At 38.3% G+C, this 14,660-nt stretch overlaps 1 protein-coding gene and 1 long non-coding RNA gene across 2 annotated transcripts in view; both read right to left on the reverse strand.

Moving 5' to 3' along the window:
- Positions 1-7,193, reverse strand: part of LOC127434758 (uncharacterized) — a 56,221-nt gene extending 49,028 nt beyond the window's left edge. Inside the window, exon 1 of the long non-coding RNA XR_007896079.1 lies at positions 6,870-7,193. This is a non-coding gene — a long non-coding RNA (uncharacterized LOC127434758). The remainder of the gene's footprint in view (positions 1-6,869) is intronic.
- Positions 7,194-7,998: 805 nt separating this feature from the next.
- On the reverse strand, positions 7,999-11,161 carry LOC127434738 (transcriptional regulator Myc-2). Its single transcript, XM_051687683.1, has 3 exons — positions 10,909-11,161; positions 9,687-10,315; positions 7,999-9,014 (listed from the first exon to the last, which is right to left on the reverse strand). The coding sequence occupies exons 2-3, from the start codon at positions 10,306-10,308 to the stop codon at positions 8,428-8,430; spliced, it is 1,209 nt and encodes a 402-aa protein (XP_051543643.1). The 5' UTR covers positions 10,309-10,315; positions 10,909-11,161; the 3' UTR covers positions 7,999-8,427.
- Positions 11,162-14,660: the final 3,499 nt, after the last annotated feature.

Below are 14,660 nucleotides of genomic sequence, written 5' to 3' on the forward strand. Positions count from 1 at the left end.
AGAAGCAACTTTAGTTGGGGGCCTGGGTAGCTCAGTGAGTAAAGACTCTGACTACCACCCCTGGAGTTCACAAGTTCAAAACCCAGGGCGTGCTGAGTGACTCCAGCCAGGTCTCCTAAGCAACCAAATTGGCCCAGTTGCTAGGGAGGGTAGAGTCACATGGGGTAACCTCCCCATGGTCGCTATAATTTGGTTCGCTCTCGGTGGGGCACGTGGTGAGTTGTGCATGGATGCCGCGGTGGATGGTGTGAAGCCTCCACATTCCAAATGCATTCTAAGTCCTCGTGGTGGCGTAGTGACTCGCCTCAATCCAGGGGGCAGAGGACGAATCTCAGTTGCCTCCACGTCTGAGACCATCAACCCGTGCATCTTATCATGTGGCATACCGCGCTATGTCTCCGCGGTAACGCGCTCAACAAGCCACATGATAAGATGCGTGGGTTGACAGTCTCATACGTGGAGGCAACTGAGACTGGTCCTCCGCCCCCCGGATTGAGGCGAGTCACTACGCCACCACGAGGACTTAAAGTGCATTGATAATTGGGCATTCCAAATTGGGGAGAAAAAGGGGAGAAAAAAAGAAAAAAAGAAGCAACTTTAGTTTGCCATGCAACACAAGTTTACCACGCTAATAGGAACTACATGCAAATGCTCCACATGCTGTCAGCATGCTTAAACATTCAGAGAAGTTGCATCTCTCAGTTCATTCCTTTAAATGCACCAAAGCTAAAAATATTAAACTCACTAGTTGGCTGATGGAAGACTAGTGGAACATTTTGTGTGTTGCCAGTTTCATGTCGAATGAAAGTGCACGTTTAATCCATGATGCCTGGCCAAGCACCATGCGGACACCTTCTGGAACCATAGTAACATCTGCACTAACCACCCAGGCAAAAGCACAAGAGATTTTCACATTTAGGTTTACATGTAATACATGTAATATGTTTTTTTCACATTTATATTAAACATTTGATGGTTTTAACTGTAGATTCTATCTAAATTCTTACAGTTAAATTAACTTTTTCATTGTGGGCCTGCGATGACCTTTGAGTTGGCCCACCTTGACGTATATGACAAAAAAAAGCTATTGACGCAGCTTTTCATTGCATTAATTTAGCAGATTGCAGAGTAATATTTTTATTTATTTATTTATTTTTTTTGTATATGAAATCATAAAGTAGAGGAACCAGGGCAACTTTAATATTTTAATATAATACAGTTTGCAGAGCCTGAAATTCAGTGCAGGTATTGCGCACAATTTTAATAATTAACGCAATTTACACATTCATAATGCGGGAAATTCCCGCACATTTTTATTCACTTTACAGTGCAACTGTGAATTAGTAAACCAATAGATACAGTTGAACAAATCAAATCAATACACTTGTTTTTGTATCAAACTATAATTCCAGTGTAATCACAAGCAGTGAGAGTGCTTTGTCGCATACGTTTCCCATATCCAATATTTTGTTGTTGACATCAAAGGCCACATGTTCAATCAAACTCTACAATATTTTGCCGCAAATTCATCTGTCACTTGGTAGAAGCTGGCAAAATTAGGCAGATGCCAATTTGGACAAGGTGTGTGACTTGCCCTCATCCTTGAAAAACAATGAAAAACTCAAATTCTCATGACAACTCGTAATAATTCGTACAAGATGTCAAAATCATTAGACATAACATACAACTTGGCTTTTAGACCAACCAAACAACAAACCGAATTTCAAATCGATACAATGCAGGCATACATTTTTATCTAGCCACCTATCCAACAATTTCAAGAAAGAAGTCTGTGAACAAATTTGGCTACTCATTCCTATTAACTTATGCCTAAACTTATACCTACCTAATCTGACCAGAATGTTATTTGTACTTTGAATTATTGGCTCAATGAATAAAGTAAATTCCAATAATTCATTTCAATGTTTTAAAGAACAATTTTTGTTACATTTGTGTTGGGTCACCACAAGATGTTCAATGTAAAATCAGAGACCTGAAGCAAAATCAGTTGAGAACCACTGGGCTAAAGATGCGAGTTAAAGAAGATTTTGTATGATTCTTGTTTTGCTGCTGTAAGCGTTTTTGAACATCCTTCCGTCTCTTTCAGCAAGAATAAAAGAAACACAGTATTTCCTCAAAAGCTGTTAAAGAAAACAGAGAGGTGTGCTTTCTAGTACGTATGCGTTTGCATGTTTGTCTTGGGGAGGTCTACTTAAATATTCACAGAGGTGCCTGGCGCTCCCCTGAGCATGCTTCCAGCCGAGCTCCTAAACTTTGGTGGTCTGAACATGTCTCTTAAAAAGTGTGTAAGTCTGGAGGGCCTAGTTTTCCAGCATTTTTCTTTATGCCTAGAATGTACATTGACCGCCAGCTCTCACACTGTTAACACGACAGAGAGAAAGCAGAAAGTTGCTTGGCAGGTTGACAGCATGGGGTCACCAGGGCCAGCCAAAAGACAGCCTCCACCACCACTAACCCTGTGGTCTGATGGAAATAGTAAGGAAAAGGAGAGAGCATTGACAAAGAGAGACAGTGAGAAAGGAGCATGACAACAACTTAAAGAAATAGCTTATCCTAAATTAAAATATAATTTACTTATCCTTATGTCTTTTGAAACTCATTTGACTTTCTTCTGTGGAACACAAAAGGAGTTACTTAATAAGAGATGGCAGTATTTTCATTTTTGTGTGAACAGTCCCTTTAAATGTGGAAGCAATTTGAAGGAGATAGAGGAAGAGAAACAAAAGAGGATGGGAAATCAGTATGTGACTGATGACCAAGAGCAGACAGAGTGTGGTAATATGGTTATAGGCAGGGTGGAGAGTGATGTCAGCAGAAAGTGAAGCAGTGGTTTATAGGGACCAGTATTAGGGGGAGAGAAGTTAAAGAATTAGACAGAGAAGACAAAGACAGACAGGGTCGTGCAGTGTGCTCAGATCTCCACCGCAGTGGGGACCTCCAGTGTAAAATGGGGGGAGAGATTACATAACACATGAAAAACCATTCAAAGAATGAAAACAGGCCTGCCTCTGTGTTGCCAAAGGAGCCTGTTCCACCCTCTCTTGCAGCCTATAACACAGCTGATGGATTTCATTTATTTAAACTGCAGTTCAACAGTTCTTGGAGACAGTGTAGCTAACCACTCTCAGACAGCACAAATGCCAAATGTTTTGCACAGAACACTGTTTAATAGACTTTGTTTCCCTGAAACTGGGGTCTCAATAAAGATCAGAAGTTTTTTTTTTTTTTTAAGTGTGGTACACAAATGTAGATCAGAATAGATTTTCTCTGGGAAATGTAAGTGACTGCCGCCACAAAGCTAGGGAGTTATGGGTGGTTGCCAGGGTGCTGCTATGAGGTTGCTAGGGTGTTCTGGGGTGGTTGCTAGGTGGATGCTTACTGGCTCAAATCAAAAGAGCCCACACCCAGGTCTCTACAAGCACTTTTGCCACCTTCGGGCCGAACGGTTCTATACACTGTGAGGAACGGTTTGAGTAGCATTTCCACTTGAGTACAGTTCGGCACGTAATGATTACAAACTGTCCTTGGCCCGGATTTCTCGGTGTGGTTAGCTAACCGTGCTTAACAGCACCGGTGGAATGGTTTTCGTATGTGGCGACTCATGATCATCAATTTGCCAATACCAAGTTAACTTTTGCCTATTTTAAAGATTTATGAATTTCATTTTCATAATTCCATCAAACTGAATTGTTAATTTTTGTGTAAACTAAATTAAATTAACAAAACATAAAATATCTATGTTTTTGTTTTTTGTTTAAGATTACTCATTTCAATTTGATGGCATTTTGTGTTATTCTTAAAATATTATTAGGTAGATAATAACTTAGTAGCTGGCCAAGTTTGCTAATATTTTGGTGAAATTAATTAAAGTTAATAAAAATGTGTGAATGTTTAGTATAATTTCATGATTTATGTATTTATTTTTTGATGGTTTAACTAGTATAGTACATTATTTTTCTACATGTCTTTTTCATCAGGGAGGTAGATTACGCTGGTTAGCTCTTTAAAACTCATATAATATATCACTCATGTAATATTTTGTCAGTAAATGTCCTTTTTTTTAGCTCATCTGGAAACGTTCACCTTTCTGTGTGTTTATGTCTGGTGGCAAAAACAACCCCTCAGCAAATTATGGTAAATCTCTCACCTTTTCTCTTTGGTTTTCTTTTTGCGACATGTGTCTTTCCTGTGTTTTAGCAGAATAAAAACCAGTGAGAAAAGCAGTCCTACAAACTGGAATATGTGATCATCCTCCACAGTGCTCTCGCTCCAATATTTACCTTTTACGCTGTCATGAAGAGACGTGTTTGTTACGTAGATTCCTAATTTCGAAGCACCACAGTGGAAAACAAAGTACCAATACTGGAACTGTGACAACTGACCAGGATCAGCATGGAACCGCATGGTTTCACAATGAGAACCCTTCGGCCCAATAGTGGAAAAGCGGCTAATGATATTGTGAAGCCTAAATTTGACTCAGGTTCCTTTGTGATTAGTCATGCTTTCAACTTAATTTATGCAAACAAAGCAATCAAATGTGTTTAAAAGAACAAAATCATCACTTCTAGGGAAATTGGCACAAAGCAGAAATGAAAATAGAAGTTGAAGCCACTGTGGCCCTTTTATCAAATGAAATAAAATACCTGAAGTTTAGACTGCACAGACAAAATGCATTCAGCGGCAGATGCCTTATGTCTGGAAGCCAAAGCTTGTCAGACAGTTATGGGTGGTAAATAATAGAAGCAAATCATTTTAATGACAAGCAGAAGTTTACATTTTGGAAAATGTGCACATTTTGGAAACTTTATTCGCATCTTGGTGTTTCCATTCAGCATTTTTTATGCAATATACCAAAATAGTAAAAAAAATAAAAAATAAAAATAAAAACAAATATGTGGATGTTAACTATGCCTTGTGTCTATTTTATGGTCCGCCAGCAAAAATCGCAAATCTGAATGCACTAAAAAGTAATAGCACACTTCCACTCAAGCCACACAGTTTGAAGTATGAGTTACGCATCAAAATGTAATACTTTAAAGTTAGGGATTAGTTCAAAGTATTAGCAATACTAAATTGGCTAACAATTCTCTGTAATTTTTAATCTGCTACAAAAAGTCAACACAGTTTAACAAAGACATGCAGACAAGAAGGTATTCAAACAATGCACCAATGTGCTCCAAGTGTGCCAAATGCAGCAGGTCACAACATAGCCTACATGATTCTGTGATGATGTGGTGGAGTCTATTAAAAGTCCATGCCAACCAGGGAATAGAGAGTATTATATATTGCATATAATATCTATTAAAGCTTACTGGTTCCATTAGTGGGGTGGCCATTATTAATATACAATAGTTTTGCAGTCCTACATCTGAGGTACCCTGACCCTAAATTGATATACCTCTGTCTCAGACTTGAGAGACCTAGAATTTGTATTAGTGTGTGGTCTGCTTCACTCAGTCAGGCATGTGCTGCCATTGCCGTGAGGAAACATGTGACCCTGGAGAAGGATGGGCCAGGGAAACCATGTCTTTTTCTTACTAAGCAACCCACAAATACTTTTGCTTTAATAAAATACTTGTGAAACCAACCCTCAGAGCATAAATTGTAGAAACACATAGAATTCCTCTTGCATGCAGTAGCTGGTGTTTTAATGTAAAACATAGTGCTTTTATACACAGACTAAAATGTGCAGAACCAGTCTGAGCTGTACAAACAAAAATCTGTGCAGACTAGAGGTACCACACCTTAACAGACAACATACACCTGTTAGTCAACCTGAGGAAGTGTCCCATGCATGTCATGTCAATGTAAAGAGAGATTTGAGAGCTGAGGTTTTCTTATCTATGCAAAGATTTAGCAATTCAGCACACCTAAACTGCACAGAATGTGCATGTACGCAGAAGCTGAATTGCTAATTTCTTATCACATACAGTAAGTTGGAAACAGACGCATGCACTTTTAGTTCTTTTCAGAAGCAGACAGAACTAATACTAATACTAAGACTTGTGCTAGAGAAGAAGCATGCCTTTTTCATGTCATATGTGAAATCAAAGTCTATCATTGCAGAATGTTTCTCAACTTTTTCTCGAATCTCAGATACTGTAATATGTATTATCAAGGGACATTTAAGGACCATAAATAGTAGTTAAATCAATGCAGCCTATGAAGTTCCTATGGGAAGAATATTTTAATGCAGCAAACCCTTTTGTAGGGTGTTATGTGTGCAATTTATTTTGCAAAAGACATATAGACAAAAGGAAATTCATTCTGACCAAAAACATGCAGCACTTTTCATAAGAGCACATGGTCAATTTATTCATGTTTTATTATGCAATTGCTGCATTTGTGAATTGTAGCAATCAAAGTATTCTTACATCTGTTTGGTACAAGAGTAAGTCTAACAACCTATAATATAGCAAAAATTATAAATACTGGACTGTAATCTCAGCAAATCATCAGGCATGAGATAACTTTAAAATATAACAAAAACTGGGCTGAGAAAATTATTTTTGGTACAAGAATAATAGCTTTTCTTTTTGATATTTTTTTTTAAATTTTCACAATGAAATTATAATACATTAATCACTAATTTTTCTCTCTATTCTTAAGAGTCTAACATACGTTAAACATATTACATGGCTCATGAACAATTCACTTCTTGTTGCATAATGTAAATAGGGTTTATAAAACCCTAAGGTTAGAATATATATCCATCTTATAGCATGCACACTTGTCCTATTGTCAAAGCATCAATTCTATGCATCAATAATGAGATAAACATATTTGTACTTCTTACACACAAACGCAGATTTATAATGCACTGTAGTGGAATACATTTAAACACCTACCTATTTTGCTTCAGATGTGATTCTTTTGTTACAGGTATTCCATTTCAGGTGTGGAGTTATTCTATGGGCACTTCGTCTCGAGCGCTTTTCCATGTGCTCGGAGCACGCGCTCCACTGCAAGAGCTGCATACAGTCTGATACAGTCGGTGACGTCATAGCGTCCGAACACAGAGGCGTCGGGGACAAATCACAGTAATTGGTCAGTCGGCATAGTATGGAAACAGGTCCATGCAATCCCAGTTTTTGTATTAGATCGTTGCATTCGCATCGATCTCAGCATTGAGCGTTTCAAACTCGCGTGCATGCGTGCAAAGCTATGCTTCTGACGAGCATGGTCCTTGAAGGATGCAGGAATTGTCGTCTACGGAAGCTGGGATGTGCCTCTCGTTTGAATTTACACAAATGTCACCTAGAAATACTGCTACATCATTATAGGCTTTAAAATCGTTGTAGAGTTGATAAGTCAGATACCTCCACAGTCATACCTGCAGATTTGCTTGCTGCACTGATTTCTGAGTGGTTTTGCAGCTCAGTAAACAAACGTGCGTTAGTAGAGCTTTGCAAGGCTAGACTGAGGACTGTGGCATGTGAGTCACCATTTCTGCAATCTGAACGGCTCACTTTATGATGAATCACCTGCTATTAGCTTCTCTTGCTTCTCCCTTTGCTGGGTTTTCAAGCAGCGGTTCTCAAATAAACTTTGTATTTCTCTCAGTTGCGGGCACTGATGTTTATTTGAATGCCAAGTTCAAGAGTTCCATCGGTTTACTACATAATCGGCAACTCAATAAGTAATTTTATCTTGCGTAAGCTTTTGTGCACAATGCTGACTTAATTGTGAGCGTATGCAGTAACAGGTTGTATTTTAGACAGGTGAAAACTAAGCTGGCCTTTATGACTTTATGACTTAGACTGGGAAAATCCCTGAAATGAGTAACATTTGACATTGCAAACAGGGTTGAATTGAGAATGAGATCAGGCAAAGAGGTAAATATCTCATTTTAATCTAATTGAGGTTGCCTAAGCCAACTAAAAAGCTGTATAGTAGGACCTTGTGCAGGTCATCTTTTATGGCATGTGTGTTGTAAGTTAATTGCAAAGAGATCAAAACAAAGAGACCAGAGTCAACTTCAAAAAGAAATGCATTTATAATTAAGAATCGTGAAAACATGGAAAAACCATATAGAGAAACATAATATGGTTGATGAGAACATGTAGCTGATGCAGATCCAAAAATACCTTTCTTAGGAAATATTAATTAATTATATACAAAAACATACAAAACAAATTTACTTTAGGGTTTGTGCGGCCCCATATTTTCTCATTTTATTAATAAAAAATAAATGACTTAAATACAAATTATTTATTTAACCACTTTAAATTTTTAACTGTGGCAGTTTCAAACATGGAAAAAAATTTACAATATTCAAAAGAAAAAAAACAAATGCATTGAACATGCAACATCACAACTATACACAGCAACAGTCTTTAACTTGCATAAAAAAGCAGGGGCAAAGGAAACATTTCTTAAAAGTCTTTTCACTTTGCGACAGATGCATTAATGTGAACTCCGCAGCTGTTGCAGCCTGTGTTTTAACTGTTCACTCTTTCGCCTCAGCTGTTCTTTGATGGACAGCAGCCTCTGTTCATCCATCTGCATGCTGTAGATGCACTCTGTTGCTTTCTTTAGTATCACCACTTTGGCGGCTTTCTCATTATTTGCAACCTCGGGGATCTCATCCCGTAGTGCAAAAAAACTGAGTTTGAGTTCGTTTCTGCGCTGACGCTCCAGCACATTGTGAGTCCTGCGTTTATCGTTGTCCTCCGAATCTGACGTTCGGGGACTTGTGCACTTGCGCTGCTTCCCATGCCTGTTGCTGCCGCTGCTGATAACCATGCTGGACTCCAATCGAAGCCTCTTGACTGCGGGCTGGTCGTGCCGCGTGGAGGGATGGGCAGCATAGTTGTGCTGGTGGGTGGAGACGTGACAGCGCTTTAACACCAGCGGACTCGGGTACCTCGATTCCGACACCTCGGTCTCACTCCTTTTGTGCCGCTTTTCCACAGTCACCACATCGATTTCTTCCTCCTCTTCTTCGTCGTCATCTTCCTCCTCTTCTTCTTCCTCATCCACCTCTTCATCTTCTGCAATCAAATTGAAAAGAAATGGATTAAATTAAAGACCATTTAAATCTCCGAACTACAGATCTGTGGGAATAATGAAATTTGGCAAGTGGCTTTCCACATAGGGTGGAGCGGGATTGGGTGCATTCTAGTCACCACCCACTTTCCTCATCAGCTGATATTTGAATATTGTAGCCTTTCCTACAGTTCTGACTGGTCTAGGTGAGGCAAGTTTATTTATATAGCACATTTCATACACAATGGCAATTCAAAGTGCTTTACATATAAATTTGAATGAAAAAAGAAAAAGCAATTAAGAAAATACATTTGAAAAAATGTAAAATAATTAAAATGAATAATAAGAAAAAAATGTTAAATTAACACCATCTAGTGGCTGGGGGTCAAGCAGTGGGGTGGAGAGAGCTTATGCAACTACCACTTACAGTGATCACCCATTGCAAAATTTCACTCTTTCAATCCATGCCCTGAAGAGGATAAAATCCCATGACCAGCATAGTAAAGGTCGTTGATAGCACTTTAGGGTCCAGTAAATTTAAGGATTTATATTCTGTGGACATGCCTAAACCACTTGTGCATGCAATAACTAACTAAATACACCAAGGTCATGCATTTCATAAAGTAGGTCTAAATTATCAACAGAAAGTTAATGATGCAAATTAGTTCATAACATACCTGAATCACTCCCACTGCTGCTGGAGCTGTTTGGTGGAGTGTCCAATACCAGCATGGGCTGTGTTGGTGCAACCTTGCTGGCTTTGGGAGACTCCATAAGAGGATAAGGGAAGACCACCGATGGATCTATGCATTCTGATGCAGAAGTGCTCAGATCCTGCAAATAACTTGCACTGAGTCGATTCGAGCTGCTATCCGTACTGTCAGCCATCAACTCCTTCCTCGCAGCGTGCAGGGATGCCAGTCTCTCAGAAACCACTTTCTCCAACTTGGCAGCGGCGGAAAAGCCGCTCCACATGCAATCCTGGATGATGATGGACTTGATGAAGGATTGGGAGTAGTCCGCGTCGCAGATGAAGCTCTGGTTGACAACGTCGTCTCCGAGGAACTCGCTGACCATCTCCAGCTGGTCGGCGGTGGAGAGCGACTGTCTTCGGCTAGGCGAGAGCGGCGGTGTGGGCAGCAACTCGAATTTCTTCCAAATGTCCTCGCTGGGCGCAGGAGGCTGAGTCTGTCCCTGCTGCTGCTGGTAGAAATCCTCGTCGTCGTTGTCGAAGTAGAAATAGGGCTGAATGGAGTCGTAGTCGTAATCATAGTTTTTATACGCCAAACTCGCCGGCATTTTGACCCTAGTGAGGAAGTATAAAAAAAAAATTTATAAAAAAAAATAAAATAAAAATATTATAACGAATGTCATGCGTCGTTCTACAAAACACTGACACTTTGACACTAATGAAGACCAAAAATAAATAAAATAAATAATAATAATAATAATATATATTGGATGTCATGCAGCGTTCAACTAAACACTGAAAAACCAATGCATTACCTAACCTCATTACCGAGTGTATATATGTTAATGTTGTGAATAACATGCATTGCGTGAAAATGAGCTGAAATAATTTTAGGGAGCGCCTATAACACTGTCATATAGGCAGACTTGACAACCCAAGCTGCCAACTAGTGACAACATGTGTAAAAATGGGAGCGACTAGACCTAAAAGCCGGTGTGTTCATACCAAACCATTTCAACGCATCCCTGCATCTAGTGCATTCTCTGACTTAACAGTGACTAACCAAAACATTCGCAGACTGTGTGCATGCAAACTTCCAAAAAAACAAAAACGGCAAGTCTTCCATATTTGCACTCAAATGACCACGAATGCACGCTGCATTTATATCTACAACATGCAAAATCATAGACACAATACTGGATGCTTACCGTGTGTAAACAAATGCAGTTCAGAATGGTTGAGTGGGAGACTCAACGCAATGAAAACATGCGAAAAAACTAGGAACAAAAAGTAAAATCCAACAGTTTACTCCGATCTCTTGCAGCATAAGTGGATTAAGAGTCGCGGTCAAATGTAAAGTAATGTAAAGTGATGTAAACTGTAATTCACGCGACGCGCTCGTCCGCCCCTCGGATGCTGAGCAGACTGATCACGCGTGTGCCAGTGGCAGGATGAATAAATTCTGTAGCTCCCGCGAGCTGAAGCAGCGCCCACTGACGTGTGAATGCGCCAGTAATATTTTCCCGCCAAACGAAAACACGGTGGTTTGTGGATTGAATCGCTCGTTCTAACTCGCGAATCTATTATAAAAACTCAACGACTTCTGTGAAAAGACAATTGCTGTTTTATGAATCAGCAGAATCTTTATAATTAATATCTGAATTCAATAATATGGGACTATTTTCTTGCGGAGGGATCAAAATCTCAGTGGAAGCCGAATGGGCGGGGCTAAAATAGTTCTTTGACGTCATTGGAGCGGTGGAGCGTTTTATGGTGTAGTGACAGCATGGGTACTGGAAACAGAAGGAGGTTTAGGGCGCATGGAGAATACACTGGTCAGATATGATGTTATTACAAAATAAGACCAAAAGAGATCTATGTAAATGTAAGTTATCAACTGACACTTGATTTAATTAGCATGCAGACATGCCTAGTAATCAAGATATTGTTAGATGACGATGTTAAACTGTTTTTTAAGCAAATGCTTGTAAGCTGTTGCTGATAAATGAAACAAGAAGCACAAACAGAAGAGTGCGTTCACAATAATGGTGAGTTAGCGCATATGGGAGTAAATAAAGCAAATCATAAAAAGTACATTTGCGACTTTGATGATTTCTATGTTTTTCCATCCCTCTGATTGACATACTGCATGCATGGGAAATTTCAGTTAAATAAATAAATAAATACATACATAAATAAATAAATAAAAATTATTATTATTATTATTATTATTATTATTATTATAAATGGGTGTATTTCAAAATGAAAGCTGTCCGAGCCCATTAATTCATGTGGTCGTTTTGGAAAAAGAAAAATTGTCATGGCAGACGATTTCACTTCTATATTAAAAAAAAAAAAAAAAAAAAAAAAAAAACATATTAATGTTATTGAACCTGAGTTATAGCTCAGTGTTTCAGTGCTTTTCGATTTAAACGTCCACAATTTATTCCTGTGGATATAAATTGGTTTAGACGAATGTTTCGTGGTCTGAGGGAGGGAAAAAAATATCATTGTGGCCATATTTCACTTTAATGGCATGAACTTCTTCATATTCTACATTATTCATTCGCGCATCCAGGTGCAACATAAACTGGTAAAAATTATTATTTTACCCTGTTTTATTCTGAATTATATTTGAAGCTCTGCAAACAGAATTACCAGAAACTAGTGCACTTAAGGAATGATCGTAGGATTCAAGGGAGGACTTCAAAGGATTTCTATGACCCCCCCCCCCCCCCCAAAACAGGACGGGATTTATTATGCAGTGGTATGTGGCGCCCTCTGCTGTTTAATACAGTAATTACTACGTTGACCGGCCGCCTTCAGAATGAAAAAATGAGGTCCTATTAATAAAATAAAGTCAGTTATTTAACTGTTTATTATCGGCCTATTTGTGTAGAATAATATAAAAAAATATAAATAATTAATTTTAAAAAGCAAGTGTAACCAATGTGATTCTGGTCCACACGAATGGAGATGATCTTGAATTTGACAACAAAGATCTAAAAGTTCCAACAAAGGAAATTCTTAAAAACAAACACAATATATTTAGCTTTGCTGGCAATGTGTTTAAAATTTTTTTTTTTTACTTAACTATGAACTAGACTGCCAACTGAGCTGTGCCATATTTGTTCCCAGGGAAAATTGTGTGTAATTCAAACAAAACATAGTAAAATGAACACAGCAATAGCCTACTTAAATTGACCATTACTGTGGTTCTTAAGTTAAGAAAAGACCCAAATATTCTGACTATGGAAAAGAAAAGAGGTGTCATTTTGCTCCCCCTTTTCCCAAGCATATTTAAAAGGAAAAGTGGTCATTATGCTAGCAAATGCGTATGCTGGTCTACAGATGAACATTACGAGAACAAATCCACAGACAGAGAAAACAAAATAGAATTTAGAAATTTGGGTTGTTTCAGCTGTTCTGCCTTTATTGTTTGATAGATGTTATGGTGGGCCTTTTAAGTCTAAAAGGGAACAAATTGAAAATGTATAAACACTTTATCCATTCATTTGGGTGAACATGACTGTGTTAGGATCTCTCCCACAGTTGCTTTTTAATGGAGCTGATGAAGTAATTCAGATGAAATGTTTTCTCTGAGATTTGGTCTTTTAAAATCACAGTGGGTGGTGAAATGCTACGATTTGAGAGACTAATCTGAGAGATGGTCAACTCTTGTTGACAAAAAAAAAAAAAAGTATGAAATCTCACTGATATTGAAATTATATATACACACACACAGTTGTGCTCAAAAGTTTGCATACCCTGGCAGAAATTGTGAAATTTTGGCATTGATTTTGAAAATATGACTGATCATCCAAAAAAAACAAAAAAAACAAAAAACAAAACACGTCTTATTTAAGGATAGTGATCATATGAAGCCATTTATTATCACATAGTTGTTTGGCTCCTTTTTACATCATAATGATAACAGAAATCACCCAAATGGCCCTGATCAAAAGTTTACATACCCTTGAATGTTTGGCCTTGTTACAGACACACAAGGTGACACACACACACACACACACACACACAGGTTTAAATTGCAATTAAAGTTTAATTTCCCACACCTGTGGCTTGTGCTCATTGAGAAAACCACACCGTCTTTTTCCAGAGCAGCCTGTATTTCTCCAGAGGTTACCTGTGGGTTTTTCTTTGTATCCTGAACAATTCTTCTGGCAGTTGTGGCTGAAATCTTTCTTGGTCTGCATGACCTTGGCTTGGTATCAAGAGATCCCCGAATTTTCCACTTCTTAATAAGTGATTGAACAGTACTGACTGGCATTTTCAAGGCTTTGGATATCTTTTGATATCCTTTTCCATCTTTATAAAGTTCCATTACCTTGTTACGCAGGTCTTTTGACAGTTCTTTTCTGCTCCCCATGGGTCAGTATCTAGCCTGCTCAGTGCATCCACGTGAGCGCTAATAAACTCATTGACTATTTATACACAGGCACTAATTGCAATTTAAAAAGCCACAGGTGTGGGAAATTAAACTTTAATTGCCATTTAAACCTGTGTGTGTGTCACCTTGTGTGTCTGTAACAAGGCCAAACATTCAAGGGCATGTAAACTTTTGATCAGGGCCATTTGGGTGATTTCTGTTATCATTATTTAAATATCGTTTTATACCTATTCCCTTTAGCTCCTTTAACATTTTCAATACTTATTCTCAATATAATCTGTTTTTTACTAAACTTAATCCTTTCAGTGTTGAGCTTGTAGAACAACGCCTTTCAATGTCAATAAGTGCTGTTGTTGATTTGACAAATAAACTTTGACATGCATGTAATTTACTAGTTTCAACTGAGTGTAATGCCCACTTATATCCAGTAGAGGTCAGCATAATAAAAAAATAGACACGATATTTTGCATTACAACTTATTACAACATTTCCTATGACATGCCATTTAAATGGTATTTTGCTAGCACACATACTAATATACATTTTTTACCA

Source organism: Myxocyprinus asiaticus, chromosome 44, assembly GCF_019703515.2.
Source record: "Myxocyprinus asiaticus isolate MX2 ecotype Aquarium Trade chromosome 44, UBuf_Myxa_2, whole genome shotgun sequence".
NCBI classification, from domain to species: Eukaryota; Metazoa; Chordata; class Actinopteri; order Cypriniformes; family Catostomidae; genus Myxocyprinus; species Myxocyprinus asiaticus.